General features: G+C 44.0%; 1 protein-coding gene across 1 annotated transcript in view; it reads left to right on the top strand.

Annotated features, from left to right (window-relative positions):
* The window catches only part of NFU1 (NFU1 iron-sulfur cluster scaffold), an 81,126-nt gene extending 71,637 nt beyond the window's left edge, over nucleotides 1-9,489 (top strand). The window contains exons 7-8 of the mRNA XM_069766568.1: nucleotides 3,613-3,787; nucleotides 9,137-9,489. Coding sequence (XP_069622669.1) covers nucleotides 3,613-3,787; nucleotides 9,137-9,187 — 226 coding nt within the window. The 3' untranslated portion in view covers nucleotides 9,188-9,489. The remainder of the gene's footprint in view (nucleotides 1-3,612; nucleotides 3,788-9,136) is intronic.
* Nucleotides 9,490-21,047: the final 11,558 nt, after the last annotated feature.

Genomic DNA, 21,047 nt, shown 5'->3' on the forward strand with positions numbered 1-21,047 from the left:
TTACCTGTGATGTTATACACTAGGTTTATCCTCACATGGAATTTATGACTCTACACCCTGAGGAGCAGAGACAGTATAATAGCTGGGGAGGTGTCATTAGGTCAGGCTCATGACACTGTAATGAGAGCGCAGTCCCAGGAGTGGCAGGACCGGTTCATCAATGAAGAATGTTCCTAGATTAAAAATCTCTGCTGCACCTCATTCTATGTAATTGTATAACACCCTGCGCTATATAGGGCAGCGCGATATTCTGTACACTCACTGGCCAATTAACCCATCTGGAATGTGAAAGTAAAAGCATACATTCGTAGGGATTGTTCATAGGACACCACTTTCGAGCAACAGGCAAGGAATTTGAGGGACAGGTTTATTGAGAGAGGGTATCCAAAGAGAGTTGACCAAAGACAGCACCACCCTCCGTGACCCGATTCTGATTGAAACCAGACATTATGCGTAACTAATTATTGTTGAGTCAGGATCCATTATTTATTATTATTTAGTGTTAGTATTATTATTTTATTTATAATTTTAGTATTATTTTATTTAGTATTAATTTTATTATTATTATTTAGTATTATCCTTCTATATTATTTCTAAACACTTTTTCGGTGGTTACTGTGTTTTGTATCTCCGTTCATACTGCACCCACACACACAAATGATACACCATTTGAAAGGTAAACTTGCCCCCTTCAGCAAGAAAATAGCCACAAACAAACCACACATCCTCGATGTGATCACAAAATACAGTTTAAACATTAATTTTCATAAACCTGCAGTAAGGAAAAATGACCTGCAGGTGGCACCACACTACCCCAAAGCATACTACCACAAAGCTGCTTACAGACATCACCAACAAATCCTAACATTTGCCTTAGGGGCTTTCCAGCTTGCCAAACTCCTTGCCCAGCCGATTTCAGGCACATTGGAGGTTGGACACTTCACTGCAGGTGAGTCACATGTGCAAACACATTTGTAAACATGCACTGCCTATTCAGTTGCACACTTGCTCCGTTTATACTCCACTGACACACAAATGATACACCATTTCAATGGGCAAATTACAGTACCTGCAGGTGCCACTTGCCTTGGGGTCTTTCCAGCTTGCCAAAGTGCTTGTCAAGCCTATTTCAGGCAAATTCGAAGATTGCACACTTCACTGCAGGTGAGTCACATATGCAAACACATTTGTAAACATGCACTGCTTTTTCGGTGATTACTTCGCCCCCCCATACTCAAATACACCATTTGAAAGGTAAACTTGCCCCCTTCAGTAAGAAAAGACACAAACAAACCACACATTCACGATTTGATCAATAAATACAGTTTAAACATTCACTTTCAGAAACCTGCAGAAAAAAATAATAACCTGCAGGTGGCACCACAACCTCAAGACATTTTTTTAGCCTCTACTTATCAAACCAATTTATTGTATTACCAATCTACATATATAAATACCTATGTGTTCATCATCTCACTGCCTGCACCCCCGACAACCAACGTGCAAAAATTTTGCTCGGGCCAACTAGTTTATTATTTATTATTTTTATTGTTATTTAGTTTTATTTAGTGTTATTTGTATTATTATTATTATTATTTAGTAGTATTTTTATTATTTAGTTTTATTTCGTATTATTTTTATTAATAATAATATTCTGTTTAGTATAATTTTTACTATTATTATTATTAATGCCTTGCTTATATAGTGCTATCATATTCCGCAGTGCTTTACATAGATTATCATCGCTGTCCCCAGAGGTTATGGTCTATGCATTAATAGTCTGATGCTGGTAGTTTTATAGGTACGGTAATTTCTTTTTTGCCTTGTACTTTATGTCCCTAGGGATGTCTTTTTAAGATTTGTTATTATTGTGAGTCTAATTTTAATGGAATTGATTAAAAGTTAATTTTTCTTGTTTCCCACTTGCTGCTAGTTGTGATTTGAAACTTTAGGTTCTATGTTATTACCCATTTGCTTCACTACAATCCACGGGCTGCTTCGGAAGGGTCTGATCACTGTCTGTAACGCCTAGATTGAATTTATGAGCCTATGAGGTTGTAAGTTCAGATCCAAAGACCCACAGTCACTCTGGTTATTGTGTTCTGTCCATTGACTGTGAAAAATGCTGGTCAGAACCCAGCCTAAAGGTGCATACAGATGGACAAGCTGAGCAGCACTACTTTACTGATCGACAGGGCAGAAAGATCATTAAAGGGAATCTGTCGCCAGCATAATGTAGGAAGAGACCCTGATTCCAGTGATCATCGCTTTATCAGAAGAAGATCATCACTGGAGGTCTATTTGGTCTGCTGCTATGTAGTCCAACCAAGCTTACAACACTGATCGGCAGCTTTCTGCCTATGCACAGTGTACAAAGAAAGCTGCCAATCACAGGTGTGTGTGGGTTACACACAGCTCTTCAGAGAACTTTTAATCAAACTGCAGCAAAAAGCAAAGTATCTGGAATCAGGGTCTCAGCCCTTGCACCATGCTGCTCTCAGATGAAGTAACATAAACCTGATGAGTTAGGCTAGGTTCACATTGCGTTAGTGCAGTCTGTTCAGTGCATACGTTAAACAGACTGCGTTAACGCAAGTGCTGAAAAAGATTGCGTTTATGCGATCACGCTAGCGCAGATGCTCTATCTGTGCTAGCGGTGACGGACCCCAAAACGCTGCAGACTGTGTCCGAGGGTCTGTCGCAGAATGACTGCACATCGCTAACGCATGCCGATTATGACATGCGTCAGCGATGCGCTACATAATGGCAGTTAATTGGTGCGCTAACGGATCCGTTGCATAGCGTTAGTGTCACTATATAACGGATGCCGTCAGCGCATTGCCATTAACGCAATGTGAACCTAGCCTTATTCCCTGTAATACGATCAATGTGTGACATGCCACATCTAGTTATAACGGGGCGACGTGCTGTCGACACCTTAAAATTAGTTTTTGTGTAGGTTTACATTGGCCGATAAATGGGACCGCACCTTCTTACAAACGCCGTTTACAGATTCTTGTCTTAGAGTATCTAAAGGCAACAATCCTGATAAGAATGGATCTGCCAGACATCTTTGGTGGTAGCTTATCACTAGAGAATTAAAGAATCGTCAGTCCAAAATTGGAAATGTCGGGTTCCCCAACAATCATCAGTCTGGAGGACTCTACTGTGTGGAGCAGACAGGAGAGAGCTGTGGGCCAAGTTCAGCCAACTGCTATCCCATTTATATGGCGACTCAAAAAAATTTTTTTTATAGTCAATGAATGAAGGTACATTTTTTTACATTTACTAATGGCCAAATACCCCTTGCACAGATTTTAGCCCCTCGCTAATGTTTCAGAAGCTCCATGTCTGCTGTGGTTCTGAGGCAGAGAACTAGTCCATGACACTGGAGACGTGCAGGTTATCACCTCTTCTTCACCAGTGAAAAATGTTTGTGAGTGTAGATGGTTGGCGTGTCCCCCATGGTGTTTGGGTTCTGTCTGGTGCCTTTTGTAGTGACATCCAAGGATTAGACATCTTAGAAAATTGTCTTCACAGCATTAAACTACAGTAGATAAGCGTATTATTTTATTCCATATGGAATTCTGATATTTCCTAATCTCTCCATAGACCAACGGTTCAAGAAGATGGTGGTGACGTCCTGTACAGAGGCTTTCAGGATGGTGTTGTCCAGCTGAAGCTCCAGGGCTCCTGCACCAGCTGCCCGAGCTCCATTATCACACTGAAGAGTGGCATCCAGAACATGCTGCAGTTCTATATCCCAGAGGTGGAGGGCGTAGAGCAGGTACACCAACTATTCTGGAATTGTGTGTGGGGATACTGACCATGGCGATTATAGGGATGCATCAATGCTTCCAGTGAGGTCTGCAAGCAGATTCTTCTATTGAACACTCATTTTGCCTTGTGAAAATAGTGTTTCATGAGATGAATGGAATCTGCAATCATCTGTTCTGTTGGTGAACAGTGTCTGATTTCTGGAGTTTCCACCTATCATGAAAATGGGGGTCTCTTTTCTATTATTCAAAAGGTAGTGCAGGCCTCTGTGGTGGGATTCCCGGCTATCAAACAAGTATCAGCGAGCAGTTTTATGGATAGGTAATGGCTTGTGATTTTTGGACAGCCCTTTAAAGGGGTTAATCCAGAGAGGTGCGTCCTTTAAGGTACCGTTACACTAAACGATTTACCAACGATCACGACCAGCGATACGACCTGGCCGTGATCATTGGTAAGTCGTTGTGTGGTCGCTGGGGAGCTGTCACACAGACAGCTCTCCAGCGACCAACGATGCCGAAGTCCCCGGGTAACCAGGCTAAACATCGGGTTACTAAGCGCAGGGCCGCGCTTAGTAACCCGATATTTACCCTGGTTACCGTTGTAAATGTAAAAAAAAAAACAGTACATACTCACATTCCGGTGTCTGTCGCGTCCCTCGCCGTCAGCTTCCCGCACTGACTGTGAGCGCCGGCCGTAAAGCAGAGCACAGCGGTGACAGCATTTCCCTGAGGCTGTGGGCTTCGGAGAAATGGCCGCCAGAGGCCGTGCGTGCACATATTGAGATCTTGCTGAAGGGACCCTGCTCCATGCAACATACTCTGCTCTGCCTCCCGCAGCATTGCACACTGGTATACCCCCTCCTCCCACTCAGGACCCACAGTGTTGCCCAACTTTTGCCGCTGCTGGCTTCCTGAGGAAGGGAGTATGCCTCTTGTGACCACACTCCACTGCCGCCAGTCCCCAGGTAAGATACCTTAAATTTGGACTATAAGGTGGACCTCCATCTTATATCATTCTCACATGTTAAAAATTGCAAAAAAGGAAAACAGGGTGATGAAAATGGTGGAGGTCCACAAAGCAGGAGATGGCTATAAGAGGATAGCAAAGCATTTCCAAGTTGCCCTTGCCTCAGTTTGAAATGTAATTAAGAAATGTCAGTTAAAGGGAACTTGTCACCAGGTTTGATTGATATGAGATACAGCCTCTACATTTCAGGCCTGATATACAGCCTTTTATAATGCTGCATCATCTGACCCCAACTCGACTTGCAAGACAAGAAAAATACCTTTTATTATACTCACCTGGGGGTGGTCCAGTCTGAGGGGTGACACTGGTCTTGGTCCATCGCTTCCATTCTTCTTTCGATGCCACCCTCCTTGGTTCGTGTGGATGATGCATCCCTACGTCATCCACACAGTCTCCCCAGCATTGCGCTCCTGCACAGACGTATTTCTCTGCCCTGACTAGGGCAGAGTAAAACACTGCAGTCCGCATATGTTGGAGCTCTTTGACCTTTCCCGGCACCTGCGCACTAGTAGTATGCTGATGCAGGAGCACAATGCTGGGAAGACTGTGTGGATGTCGTAGGGATGCGTCATCCACACACAGCAAGAAGGAGGACAGCATACAAAAAAGGGAGGCTCCAGACCAAGACTAGAGGAGTATAATGTAAGGTCTTTTACTGGTCTTGCAGGTCAGTTTGGGGGCATATATACGGCATTATAGAAACCTGGTGACAGGCTTGCTTTAACATGAACAGTAGAGGTCAAGATAAGGTCTGGAAGACAAAGCAACATTTCAATGAGAGCTGCTTGTAGGATTGCTATAGAGAGCAAATCGGAACCCCCGCTTGAATGAAAAATACCTTCAGAAAGATTTAGCAGACTCTGGAGTTGTGGTCCATTGTTCTGCTGTACACAAACACCTGCACAATGTGCCCTACATGGAAGAATCATCAGAAGAAAACCTCTCCTCCGTCCTCACCATAAAATTCAGCATCAGAAATATGCAAAAGAACATCTAAAAAAGCCTGATGCATTTTGGAAATAATGTGCACCGATGAGATTAAAATATAACTCTTTGGTCACAATGATTAAAGGTTTGTGTGGAGAAAAAAGGGCACAGAATTTCAGGAAAAGAACATCTCGACAACCATTATGCATGGGGGAAGAGCAGGTTGTGTTGCAGCTAATGGTATGGGGAACATTTCAAGGATAGAGGGAAGAATGGATTAAATAAAATTTCAACAAATCTTTGCTTGCAAAAATAACTCCATGTGTAAAAAAAGCTGAAGTTGAAAAGAGGATGACTTTTACAAATGGATAGTGATCCTAAACACATGTCAAAATCCACAATACACTACCACAAAAGGCACAAGCTGAAGGTTTTACATTGGCCCTCACAGTCCCCTGATCTGAACAGCATTGTGTGGCTAGACCTCAAATTAGCAGTGCATGCTAGATGACCCAGGAATCTCTCACAGAACTGGAAGAATTTTCATAGGAAGAATGGATGGAAAGCCCTCAAACAAGAGTTGACTCTTGGTTGGCTAGAAAAAGTGTTTATAAGCTGTGATACTTGCAAAAGGGATTGCCACTAGGTACTAACCATGCAGGGTGCCCAAACTTTTGAATCAGCCCAGCTTCCTTTTTGTAATTTTTAAAATGTAAAAGATGAAAATATATATATATTTTTTTTCCTAAAATACAAAAGTGTCATCTTTAACTTTAGGCCATTTACAGATCATTTCATCTTTAACTTGCTTAACTGTTCACAATAACAGTAATTTTGACCTGCCGCTTCTTCCCATTGGAAAAAATAAAGTTGGATCCAATATGGCCGACTTCAAAATGTCCGCCATGGTCATCACCCATCTTGAAAAGTTTCCCCCCTCCCATATACTAATGTGCCACAGACAGCCAGTTGATATCACCAACCGTTCCCATTTTATTTAGGTGCATCCATATAAATGGCCCACCCTGTATAATATCAGAATACAAAATAAATATATATATTTTTTAAAGTAATCTGTAGACACACAAACTCCGGTATATATGACACATGCACGCATCATTAGATTATTTGTGGGCACATTTGCCCCCATTTCTGAATAATTTCCATTCCAGCTATTCATGAGTGAGACCGAAGTAGCCAATCCAAGGTGCGGCCACATGAGGCTGGGCTACGCAAATTGTTGAGCACTTCTATGCAAGTGGATGGGAATTCCAGAAACCGCGGTGCTGGCTGTGTCACACTGCTGTCTGCCGCGCTGTCGGTGTGATGTCAGCACTGCAGCCAGTAGCTGCGGCGGAGTCTCTGCCCCGGACCTCGGGACCATCTGCCCCCACCAGCTCAGCTATTCATGGCTGGTTCTGTAGCTTCCATTCATTCTACAGAAGTTCGCCTCCCACCCTGTGAGTTTTTGGGGAATATCTCTCTAGTCCATGTGTTACAGGTCACATAGTGGCCTCTAGATGGCGGCGTTGCAGTTGTACCTTGCTGGATTATATGGCGGACACTACTATCTGTAATTTTGGTCATTGAATTCTGACAGAAAGAATGAGCACAGAATACTTGTGTAGCAGGTTAGCAGCTATCGTGTTGCCCCTTCAATAAAGGCCTCAGGTGCTCAGTATTTGATAGATCCATAAATCACCAGTTTTTTCACTTGTGCAGCGTTATGCACAGAATGTACCGTATTCTTCACGTCAGTTCCCAATACATCTCACCATTTTACATACACCTTTAAAATCTCACCTGGGCTGGTCACCTTTTTGAGACCGTGGTCACATTGTGAATGTTATTACATTATGTTCTAGTTCTTCATTGTGTCTATTTTCATATACCCTCCAAATATTTTAGTGCAGAGAAAAATTGACATTTTCTGCACAGTTTGCGCCAAGTTTTGGAGTAAATAGCCACAAAAAGTTGAGAGCAATAATTTTAGAAGGCCATCGGGATTTGTTTTGTTTTTTTTTGACCACATAACCAGAAATAAGGTAGGTAAACTTCCTGGTTGACTTTTAATGAACATGTAATTATTTATAAGCGTCATCACGGCTGGTGTTGCCACAGGTAAAGAATGCAACACTTCTGTCAGTGTGTACCCGCATTATCACAATAGTCTGCACATTAAAGGGATACTTCGGGGAGATTAAACAGCACGGTGGCTCAGTGGTTAGCACTGCAGTCTTGCAGCGCTGGAGTCCTGGGTTCAAATCCCTTCAAGGACAACATCTGCAAAGAGTTTGTATGTTCTCCCCGTGTTTGCGTGGGTTTCCTCCGGGTTCTCCGGTTTCCTCCCACATTCCAAAGACTTACTGATAGGGAATTTAGATTGTGAGCCCCATCAGGGACAGTGATAATAATGTGTGCAAAATGTAAAGCGCTGCAGAATATCTTAGCGCTATATAAAATGGATTATTGTTATTGTACTGTTCCTGCACTCACACTATAAAGTGCAGATTTATGGTCTTTATAATTCTTGTAATTCAGCGTGACAGAAGCTGCTCCTCACTGCTCCCCCCTCCTGTCTAGGTCATTATATCATACACCAGTGTGCAGCTCCCGCCTGTAAGAAGCAGCCATTCTGAGAACAGGGGGTGCTGCCTGCATTGGAGAGCTGGCTGCTGCTACTAAAAGCCAGAAGCAAACCGTGCCCCTTTTTCTAAGACTGCAGAACGGGAGCCATTATCAGGGAGCTTGTGTGACAACAGCTGCTCCTCATTGCTCACCTCTGTTTGGGTCGTTACATCAATGTGCAGCTCCATGCTATTATCAGCCTGTCTCCTGATAATAGCGTTTTCTCTGTAGAGAACAGGGGGCATGGCAACGCCCCCCCTTCTCAGGCTGGCTGTTACGGGGGGGGGGGGATGTATTGACCCTCATGGGAGGAAGGAGCAGTGAGGAGCTCCTCAGTGAGTGCTGTCACACTGAATTTCAAGGGTTATAAAAATCATAAAACGCCACTGGGCATCTCATCGTTATAGTGGTATGAGGGCACGGACAGTGCAAAAATGTTTTATCTCCCCAGAGTGCCCCATTAACACTATTGTGTGCGATCTGTCTGTGCTTTAACTCTGTAGCGTGAGGTCTGTCTGCGAGCACTGCCGCTATAGCGTGAGGTCTGTCTGTGAGCACTGCCAGTATACTGTGTGGCCTATCTGTGAGCACTATTGTGTGAGGTCTGTCTCCATGTAGTGCCACCATAGCATGCGGTCTGTCTGCGCGCACTGCCACTATAGCATGCGGTATACCAGCTGGTAAAAACTTGGTTCTGGACCGTTGATATCTCCTTTTTAATGAACCACACTGTAATTCATGCATCAGCAGCTAATTAATGACTTCACTTATTTTTTAGGTGACTGATGACGATGATGAAGTCGTTGGACAAGAACCCGCTTCTTCTTGAACTTCCTGATAATGGAGACTCTTGTGACGCTGCTGATGCACCTCGTTCTTATTCCCATTAATGCCTCTGATATACACTGTGTCTCCAGTAGTCAATCGGAGCTCATGTTTTATTTGCACAGTGCAGTTTAGGAAATGAATGCTGGGCTCTGGTTGGTTGGAACCCAGCACATTTTTTGATGTCCTAGATGCTGACTGGATCTTTTAGAGAAGCGCACATTTATATTCTTCATGCCCGGTTAGTGCTATGCAGAATTATTTATCAGTTTAAGCGTTAAATAAAATATACAGTAATTCACATTACATTACTTGTCGTACAGACTCAGGTCAGTCTCGTCATCACCGCCATATATGCAGGAAAAAAAACAAAAAGCTATTGTGACATATTTGAAATACAATCCTAAATGTATTGTCTGATATCCTCAGGATATGCTGTAAAGATTGTAGGATCCTTGACTATTGGGAAAATGAGATTTGGGTGGTCACTGTTACTCAATTTCCAGCTGCTGCATTATCTGAACACTTCTACACAACGAAGTGGCCCTGCAGTCTGCTTTATTGTAGTGTATGATAGTATGATTATGACCCTAAGGCTTTGTTCACATGTTGTGGCTGCAATGCGTTTGGGATTTTTTCAATACGTGTGTTTTTGCACTTTTTTTTACTTTGTTGCAGCTACACATCTTAATATTCACTTTCCTTGTCTTCACATCTTGTTCCATCCAGATGTGTCCGGATACCAGAATTCCAAACAGCGGAAGCTTACCAACCACCGTTTTGGGACACCCAAGTGATGGGTGTCTCAATATGGAAACTGCTCGTGGTACCAGCCTCTTGCGTGGTACCACCAGCCAAACACTGTCGCAACACACACACACACACACACACTGTTTGCGCCATATGCAGCCTCTTGCACGGTGCCACCAGCGGACCACCGTCGCGATCACGCCGCCGCTGGGAACAGCACAATGATTCACTTACTGTTGCCATCTTTGTACAGGAGGAACGCATGTGAAGTTTTAATGTGACCGCAGCTATCTGTTTGCACAAAGATGGCAGCGGTCTGAATTCCTCGCAGGCACAGTGAATTATTCAGCTGATCCCGGCGGCAGATGCCCGATGTGTCTACAGGCAGAGGAAGCTAGTCACATTAAAGGGGTTTTCCCATGAGCGAAAGTTCATTTTAAGAATTGTCTGTGTCTGACCGTGTACGGAGCATACCACATCTCCTGGGTAGGGGAGGAAGCAAAAGACAATAGTGACATTACAGCAGGGGATCACAGTGGATTCATTGTGTCAGGTAAAATATTTCAATGACTGTTTTTTTTAAACAATATTTTACCTCACAAAATGTATTCTCTGCAATCTCCTGCTGTAATGTCAGTATTGTCTTTTGCTTCCTCCCCTGCCCAGAAGCTGCGGTATATTCTGTACACAGTCAGACACAGACAATTTTTAAAATGAACTTTCGTTCGTGGGAAAACCCCTTTAAAAAGCAAATATCAACACTAACATGGCTCCTCCTAAAAAGTACGTCAATAACAATGAAAGGAAAGCAGCAAAGTCACAACGTCGAAAACCACAACGGGCAAATGAGACTCTTGAAGAGCAACAGCATCACTGGGACAAAAACAATGCACATAAGCGTATTCGTCAAGCACGAGTCCCCTGATGCAAAAGTCATTAGATTATCACAGGATGCTATTAGGCAACAACAGCGCCGTCTTAACAGTAATACCATGCTCACAAGATGACCCATTGGAACAAGCACACCTCACCGCCGAGTCTACATCTTCAAAGTGTATGAGGTTAACTAAGAAGGCATTTTCCCAACACAAGCTACTTCAGGAACAATGCCCATTGGCCACAGCAAGAAGACTGTCACATGAAGCAGAAGCACACCGTCTACAGCAACCAGCTGAAACACAAAGCCAGAGAGAAGTGCGACTACAACAGCTATAACAAATCCACATCCACGGCAAATAAGTCACATACAAAAAGAAAGACATGAACTTCAAATACAAGCAAAAAATGTAACCCATGATGAAAACGCAATTCACGAACACAGCTGTGGTCCCATGAACCATTTATGTCAAAGTTGTCAATCTTTGAATTTTGGAGGTGAGACACCTTCCGATGGAAAGTGTACTCAGTGCTGTCAGAAGGGGAAAGTCCATCTACCCATACTCCAGTATCCAGAAGAATTCAAAAAGTTGATGACAGGTGAAAGTGAATTCAGCAAAAATTTCATGGACAATATTCACAGTATCAACAGGTCTTTTGCCTCCATGGGAGCAAGTATTTCACCACCACCTGGATATGGCCCATACTGTTTTCGCATACATGGGCAGATCTATCATCAAACAGGCACGCTACATCCAACAACTTCATATACTGGATACCGCTAATGCAAATGAACTCTGACTCAAAAGCACATGGGAGGGGGGTAGAGATTCTCAACGTTGCAAAGCCTGTCCCCATCGTGACATTACCACCCTCCCGATGCAATAGCATCGGGCCTCCATCCAGTATCACATATTTGACACAAGATAAACATTTTATAGTGGAACCTCTTGCCTTGGGATTCCTGTAAGATCCAGATGAAGTATGCAAAAAAAATAATTACGAACTCATTAAAATTGGTGTGAGTCTATTCATAGGACGCACTTAAGTGGCCACGTAAGCAATTTTTGGCTGTCGGACAGCAGCCATGCCATGAAAATCACCTATTTCTTTTCATCAGAGGCTCTTCTTTTGATTAGTCGCCTGGTGTCGTCACATGTCCATCCCTCAGCAAAAATGATGTTGCGTCAGTCCCAGGTAATCAAAAGAAGAGGTGCAGATGCCAGAAGGTAGGAGGAAGTTCTCAGCTCCTGTCCGACCACCAGAGATTACTGACCTGACTTCTGGACTCAGTCCTGTAAATCAATAAACACCGACTCTAGAAAACAACCAACACGTGGATAGTAAAGGATGTTGATTTGATAGAAAGTATAGGATATTTTGTTTTTAGTTTACATTTGGATTTGGCTTTAGGCTATGTGCACACGTTGCGGATTCGGGTGAGGATTTTTCTGCACTTTTTTGCAAAATCCGCAGGTAAAACGCACTGCGTTTTATCTGCAGATTTACCACGGAATTCCTGCAGATTTTGTGCGGATTACTTCTGCGGTTTGACACCTGCGGATTCCAATTGTAGAGCAGGTGTAAACTGCTGTGGAATCCGCACAAAGAATTGACATGCTGTGGACAATGCAACGCAACGTATTTTCTGCACCATGGGCACTGCGGATTTCGTTTTCCATACGTTAACATGGTACTGCAAAACGCATGGAAATAGCCTTAAAGGGTTTCTTGGTCTCTGTTCATAGGAAAGAACTGGTCAATGAGAGTCCTGACAACTAGGAACCCCATAATAAGAGTGGGACTCTAAAATGCCCTGTAAGAATGAAGTGATGGCCGGGCATGTGGGCTGCTGCTCTCAACACTCTGTAGGGAGTGGTGGTGTGCAGGTGTTTCTGTGGCTCCATTACAAGAGGCCCGTTCTTCGGTTAGGGCAACCCATGTAAACACTGCACCAAAATGGCATGTGTGAACCCCCATAAGACAAAGAACACAGTCATGTTTTTCCCATAGTGTCATAAAAAGGGGACTCTCTTGTTAGGGACATTTTTCTCTTAAGGCCCCTTCACATTTAGCGACGCTGCAGCGATACCGACAACGATCCGAATCGCTGCAGCGTCGCTGTTTGGTCGCTGGAGAGCTGTCACACAGACCGCTCTCCAGCGACCAACGATGCCGGTAACCAGGGTAAACATCGGGTAACTAAGCGCAGGGCCGCGCTTAGTAACCCGATGTTTACCCTGGTTACCATGCTAAAAGTAAAAAAAAAACAAACAGTACATACTTACCTACAGCCGTCTGTCCTCCAGCGCTGCGCTCTGCTTCTCTGCTCTCCTCCTGTACTGTCTGGGAGCCGGAAAGCAGAGCGGTGACGTCACCGCTCTGCTTTCCGGCTCACAGCCAGTACAGGAGGAGTGCAGAGCGCAGCGCTGGAGGACAGACAGCTGTAGGTAAGTATCTAGTGTTTGTTTTTTTTTACTTTTAGCATGGTAACCAGGGTAAACATCGGGTTACTAAGCGCGGCCCTGCGCTTAGTTACCCGATGTTTACCCTGGTTACAAGTGAAGACATCGCTGGATCGGTGTCACACACGCCGATCCAGCGATGTCTCCAGGGAGTCCAGCGACGAAATAAAGTTCTGGACTTTATTCAGCGACCAACGATCTCCCAGCAGGGGCCTGATCGTTGGTCGCTGTCACACATAACGATTTCATTAACGATATCGTTGCTACGTCACAAATAGCAACGATATTGTTAACAATATCGTTATGTGTGAAGGTACCTTTAGGCTTGTTTCCTGGGACACTTTGGAGAAATCGATATACCACTGGTTCCACCACCGAATCAATGTAATACCAAACTGTTAGTGCACCTGGAATGAAGATTAGTGATATGCCACTAACGTACATACAGCCAAACCAGATCTCACACTTTGCACTGATTAGGGGCAGTACACCGAAACACCGTGTCTGCAAATTGAGACTCTGGTTTGGCTTTTATCCAAAGTCATATTGCAAGGCTTGTCAAAGAGTTGAAATTGACCCTGCTTAAAATAGGTGGCACTAGAGTTCCTTTTCCTCTCTGGAGACAATTTGCACACATACTATAAATGCCATTTTTCTGTTGCTTTTTATTGAAATTATACAATTGCATTTTAGCTACTTTTTCCTCTTTATTTGATGCATTTTTGGTGCAGAATTGAAACATCATTTTCAACGTGTGTGTGGTTTTTTTTTTGTTTTTTTATTGGCTCAAAAACGCTTTGATTCAGCACTGAAAGATGAAAGGTTTTTATGTGGTTTTTTTTTTGTGTTTTTTTACATGCTTTTTTTTTTTCAGGTTCCCCATAGAAGCCTATATAGAAAAAAAAAACACTAGAAAAAATGTAGTTCAACAGTGTCTTTAAATGCAGTGGGCAGGAAAATCACCTCCACTTTGCTTGGACAGTTAAACTCAAAAGATAATATACACAAAAAACAAAGCAGAAAAAATGCAATATTTATGCTATGTGGGAACGAGGCCTTAAATTAATCCGTCAATTTAACGAACTCAAGTGGAAAAAATATAATAGTTTGTTGATGCTGCCAGAAAGTATCCTACAGCACTGAGTAAAAAGAGAAGTTGTCTTTGGCACTGATGTGTTAGGACACAGTGTGGCCATCTGTACGGAACTTGTAGTGCGGTACTGTACCCTGAGCACTCTATGTACCTCTGTATACTGCCCTTGTACAGCACTGTATAACAAAGTCTTACCCTAGTGGCCATGCATCTGGACGAGAAAAGCTAATGAAAAAAGCCAGTTTCTTCTTTTCTGTTGAATTTTATATGAATCCCATAGTAGCCTCTGTATGACCCTATATGAAATGATAGGCTTATCGGCGTACAGTGGTGTCCTTAGACTTCTATGGCGGTCATATAACTGATCTGCACGACTTGTACAGAGAGAGAGTGATGTATAATAAATGCTGTCTTACGTCATCTTAAGGTACCGTCACACTAGACGATATCGCTAGCGATCCGTGACGTTGCAGCGTCCTCGCTAGCGATATCGTCCAGTGTGACAGGCAGCAGCGATCAGGCCCCTGCTGTGCTGTCGCTGGTCGGGGAAGAAAGTCCAGAACTTTATTTAGTCGCTGGACTCCCCGCAGACATCGCTGAATCGGCGTGTGTGACACCGATTCAGCGATGTCTTCACTGGTACTGCGCTTAGTTACCCGATGTTTACCCTGGTTACCAGCATCGTTGGTCGCTGGAGAGCGGTCTGTGTGACAGCTCTCCAGCGACCAAACAGCGACGCTGCAGCGATATGGATCGTTGTCGGTATCGCTGCAGCGTCGCTAAGTGTGACGGTACCTTTAGGAAACGTCCTGCATCTATCTTGAGAATGGGGCTCTGCCTTGCACTGCGGTCGGTGGAGAGGAGGCTCCATGTTCATTACTATTCGTATGGGATTTCTGGAAATTGCAAAGCGAGTGCAGTAGAGGCAACTGCAAAAGAGACAGTAGTTTAAAGCGGACACTGCATACATACCCATACATAGTAACATACATAGTAACATAGTAAGGCCGAAAAAAGACATTTGTCCATCCAGTTCAGCCTATATTCCATCATAATAAATACCCAGATCTACGTCCTTCTACAGAACCTAATAATTGTATGATACAATATTGTTCTGCTCCAGGAAGACATCCAGGCCTCTCTTGAACCCCTCGACTGAGTTCGCCATCACCACCTCCTCAGGCAAGCAATTCCAGATTCTCACTGCCCTAACAGTAAAGAATCCTCTTCTATGTTGGTGGAAAAACCTTCTCTCCTCCAGACGCAAAGAATGCCCCCTTGTGCCCGTCACCTTCCTTGGTATAAACAGATCCTCAGCGAGATATTTGTATTGTCCCCTTATATACTTATACATGGTTATTAGATCGCCCCTCAGTCGTCTTTTTTCTAGACTAAATAATCCTAATTTCGCTAATCTATCTGGGTATTGTAGTTCTCCCATCCCCTTTATTAATTTTGTTGCCCTCCTTTGTACTCTCTCTAGTTCCATTATATCCTTCCTGAGCACCGGTGCCCAAAACTGGACACAGTGCTCCATACAGGTTTAGGGGAAAAAAGTTCTGCTTCTTTAAAGCAGAATATAATTGGCCTCCAGGTCTATCCTATCTGTGGTGGACCTGGTTACATTTAGATCTAATGCTTAATGCATAATGGTGTGAATCCAGCCCAAGGGTCGTTCACATTAGAATCCCTGCAATCACCCAAGTGAGTCCATGACAAAAAAGAAAACGCACAAAAAAATAATTGCAAGGTCCTGTTCTGCCGAGCCATAGGCTGCAGTGGTCAGACGTAGTACACACTGTGCTTCCCCATTACTATCTTTAAGCCAGGGATGTGCTTGTAGAAGCCGGATGTGTTGTGCTTTTTAACATCACTAAAAAAAGGGGAAGATGGATGGTGCAAAGTACAGGGATATTCTTGAACAAAACCTGTTTGTCAGTGATTTGAGACTGGGACGGAGGTTCACCTTCCAAGAAGACAATGACCCAAAGTATACTGCTAAAGAAATGTTTGAGTGGTTTAAGGGGAAACATAAAGTTTTGGAGTGGCCTAGTCAAAGCCCAGACCTTAATCCAATTTAGAATCTGTGGTCAGACGTGAAGATTGCTGTTCACCAGAGGAAGCCATCTAACTTGAAGGAGCTGGAGCCGTTTTGCCGTGAAGAATGGGCACAAATAGTTATGCACACTGAAGTTTTCAGTTATTTTGTCCTAATTGTTGTTTGCTTCACAATAAAAAGAAAACTAAATGTTCACAGTTGTAGGCATGTTCTTTGCATGAACTGATTCAAACCCTCAAAATAAAACATGAAACTCCTGGTTGTTAGGTAGCAAAACATGAAAAATGCTAAGGGGGTAAATACTTTTACAAGCAACTGTATATAGTAGAACCCCACAGCCCCCTACATACAGTATGATGGCCCCCTACATGCATTATAATGGCTCCATAGCTCCCCTATATACAGTTTAATGGTCCCACAGGCTCCCTACTTACAGAATGATGGCCCCACAGCTCCCCTACATATAGTATGATTGCCCCAACATACAGTATGATGGCCCCCACAGCCACCTACATGCATTATGATGGATCCACAGTTCCCCTACATATAGTATGATGGCCCCCACAGCTCCCCTACATTCAATATGATGCCCCCCTACATGCAGCATGATAGACCTATAGGTCCTCCACCCAGCATTATGACCCCATAGCACCTCTACAATACAGTGTAATGAGCCCATGGCCCCACCACTCTTCTACATACAGGACGATGGCCTCACAGCCCGTATATACAACATGATCGCCCCATAGGTCTTCCATGCTCAGTATAATAGCCCTACAGCCCACCTACATACTGTATAATGGCACCACAACCTCTCTATATACATTATGATGGCTCCATAGCCCTCCAACTAACAGTACAATGGCCACACGACCACCATATATACAGTATGATGCCCCACAGCCCACTCTATACAGTATATTGGTCCGCCAGCTCCCTTACATACAGCATAAAGTATGCAGTGCAGCAGTGTAGCTTGTCTACCCGTCTTTCCATTAGGGACCGGTAGCATCAGGCATACTGCATGACGTCATTCAGTAGGCACGACCACACACAGTGGTTGCTATTCTGCAACCTGGCAGTAGCTGGACTTGGCCCAGCCTACCCCTGGCTGCGGGCATGCATCCCACAGGCCACGTGTTTGAGACCCCTGAATTAGGTTATGTACACGCAATGTCTTTTCAATACGCTTAAAGTGAACCTGTCAGCAAGATTTTGCTCAGTAAACTACAGACATTGTCATTTTGCTGCTATTATACTGATTAAAATGATACCTGGGGTGAAGAAATCTGTCTTGTGGTTCTTGTGTAATCCGTGTTAGAAGTTTTCAGCTAATGATATACTCGTGCTCTGGGGCGGGACTGTAGGCAGAGTCTTATCTTCCTGCTCTAAACCAGAGAAGCTAATGAGAGACCTGACCAGAGGCTGCCCCGAAGCAGAAACACAGTCCTCAACATAGAGATAGACAGACTGTGTGTGTCTCTCTCTTATACATCAACCACGCATACGTACACAGCCCCCTCCAGAGACCCTGTCACAGCAGCACAGAGTACGTCAGCGATTCCACCACGGCAGCACAGAGTATGTCAGCGACCCCCCCCCCCCCTACCACATACATTCATTGTACATACCTCTTGCATTACCTATTGTATGTATCTATCAACTGCCTTGATTTACTGTAGTGCCATTCCTTTGCCATTACCCCTGTCTATAACATCCTGTACAATTATCAATATGAATTAATAAATATTGGCATTATCTATCTTTGGGTCATTGGTGCATTTTTCCTATTTGTTCTTCATGCTATTTGCGCTGAACCTGACCTTTGGTAATGGGGGCACCAACTTCATCTTTTGAGATTCATACACATATGTACCTTTTTATGGGATCACTCTCATATATAAGATGTATTATTACTGTTAGCCTTTTATAGGATTATGATAGAAAACAGAAGTGCAATAATCATAAACAAAACGAGTCATCGACTCTAACGTGTTTACCATGACACAGAGGATCCTGAAGTCGGCGGTGTCTGATTTCTCCTACTCCTGCACTGATTATAAGCACTTCAACTTCTTACTAAACTGTGTACATTTGTTTTGGCAGTGCCGGGGTCAATCTGCCCAGTAGAGATCTCTCTTGGAGAGTTTAGGCTCTCAGCTGTTCACTGCTAGCCACTCCCATCTCTTATATAATCTGGGTCCTGGCTAGCACTTATTGTCAAAGTTAGCTTTTGCTGCATGGCTGGAGCTTGTTGCTGGTGGTTATTGGAGAAAGTTGTTTGGTTGATTTATCTGTGACCGTTGCTAGGTTTTGAGTGTGTGATAATTCCCTTTCCTCTCCTACTTTGGTTTTACCCCATCCTCCACTCCCCGGTGTTTTCCTTTGTTGTTTATGAGTGTATATTTGTATGTTTGGTGCTTTTTGTTACTCCTGTTCTTATTACCTTGTTAGTCTGGTTGATGTATTTTGGTATACTACTGCTCCCCTCTTCCCTGGGTGGGGGAAGGATACAGACCGAGGGCGGATTTAGGAGCTTAGGCAAGGTATGTGGCCCTGGGGTATTCACCATCAGAAATGAACAGAGCAAGCTAGGGCGCCCCTAATGTTAGAGACAGAGAAGGAGCCTTTGGTCCCGGGACACCCGACAAAAGAGTCGTAACCCCGACAGGTACAGGAGAAGAGACGACCCTGCCCATGAGGGCTCACAGTCTACAAGGGATGAATGAGGATACAGTAGATGAGGGTAGAAATGGTTGTGCAGTGGTATGGTGGAACGAGGGTTACTGCAGGTTGTAAGCTTGTCAGAAGAGTTTTGTCTTCAGGTCCTTTTGAAGGTTTCTGTGGTAGGCGAGAGTCTGATATGTTAGGGTAAAAAGTTCCAGAGTAGGGGGGATGCCTTGGAAAAATCTTGTATGCGATTGTGGCAAAAGGAGACAAAGGAGTAGAGAAGGAAATCTTGTGAGGATCGGAGGTTGCGTGCAGGTAAGTACCAGGAAACTAGGTCACAGATGTGTGTAGGAGACAGGGTGTGTATGGCTTTGTATTCTATGGATAGGGTTTTGAACTGGAGTCTCTGGGCAATGGGGAAACAGTGAAGGGATTGACAAGAGAAGAGAGGCCGGGGAATAGGGGTGGGACAAGTGGATTTATCAGGCAGCAGAGTTTAGGATAGATTGGATGGGTGCGAGAGTGTTAGAGGGGAGACCAGAGAGCAGGAAGTTGCAGTAGTCGAGGCGGGACACGATGAGGGCATGCACTAGTGCTATTGCAGATTCTTAATTTAGGAATGTGCAGATCCAGTAAATATTTTTGAGCTGTAGTCGGCAAGGAGTGGAAAGGGCTTGTATATGTTTTTTTAAGGAGGGAAGAAAGTCAACTGTTTCCCCGAGGCAGTGAGCTTGCGAGACTGGGGAGAGTGAGCAGCCATTGACTTTGAAGGATAGATCAGTTTTATAAACCTAGCAGAGAAGAAGGATGACATAGCGGACAGACATCGTGGGGCTACGGTTAGTAAGGAGGTGATATCGGGTCCAGAGAGGTAGATTCGTGTGATCAGCCTAGTGATGATACTGAAAGTTGTGGGACTCTATGAGCTGTTCTAGGCTGAAGGTGTCAATGGAGAAGAACAGGGGTCCTAGAATGGAACCTGGAAGGAGATGAGAGATAGGGGGCGAGATGAGGAGGTGGTGTGTGAGTGTAAGATGCTGAATGTCCGGTTTGTTAGGTATGAAGAATTCAAGATTGGGCTAGGTCTGTGATGCCAAAAGATGAGATAATGTGTAGTAAGGCTACGTTCACATTTGCGGTGCGTCTTGCACAACCGCGGCGATGCATGCGCCATGCGCCCCTATATTTAACATGGGGGGCGCATGGACATGCGTTTTGTGACGCATGCGTTTTTTGGGCGCAAACGTCAGGGTGCAGAGGACGCTGCTTGTTGCATTTTTTTGCGCTATAAAAATGAACACATGCGTCACAAAACGCAGCGTTTTGCATGCGTTTTTGCGTGCGTTGTGTGTTGCGTCGCCGACGCAGCACACAACAACGCAAATGTGAACGTAGCCTAAGAGGGAATGGTCTACTGTGTCAAAAGCAGAGGATCGGTCCAGGAGTAGGATGACAAAGCAGTGTTGCTTGGATTTGGTGGTTAGTAAGATGGCTTTAGTCAGGGAAGTTTCAGTGGAATGATACCGTCGGAATCCAGATTGTAAGCTGTCAAAGAGGGAGCAGGAGGAGAGGTGAGAGGACAGTTCAAAATGTACATTGCTGTACATATGTTCATTATTTAAAATTTATTGAGCGCTTTTTCAGGAAGGATCGAGGCAGAATTTGACTGAGTAATGACGCATTATGCACATAATCTTAGATTGCTTGGAAGGTCTAAAGCTAATATACACAATGGTTCACAATTACTGGTACTTAATAGAGAGAAATAATTAAGTTCTCTATAATAAGTTATGGGATAAGGGAGAGGGGGTGCTCTGTTCAGTTCTTGAACAGGGACCCTATGCCGTCTGTGTCTGCCCCCGATTGTAAGTACGGTATATGTAAAACATCATATAGATGAGCACGGTGGCTCAGTTAGCACCTGGTTGGTCCCAGGTTCAAGTCCCACCAA

Source organism: Ranitomeya imitator, chromosome 4 (genome assembly GCF_032444005.1).
Source record: "Ranitomeya imitator isolate aRanImi1 chromosome 4, aRanImi1.pri, whole genome shotgun sequence".
In the NCBI taxonomy this organism is placed as follows: Eukaryota; Metazoa; Chordata; class Amphibia; order Anura; family Dendrobatidae; genus Ranitomeya; species Ranitomeya imitator.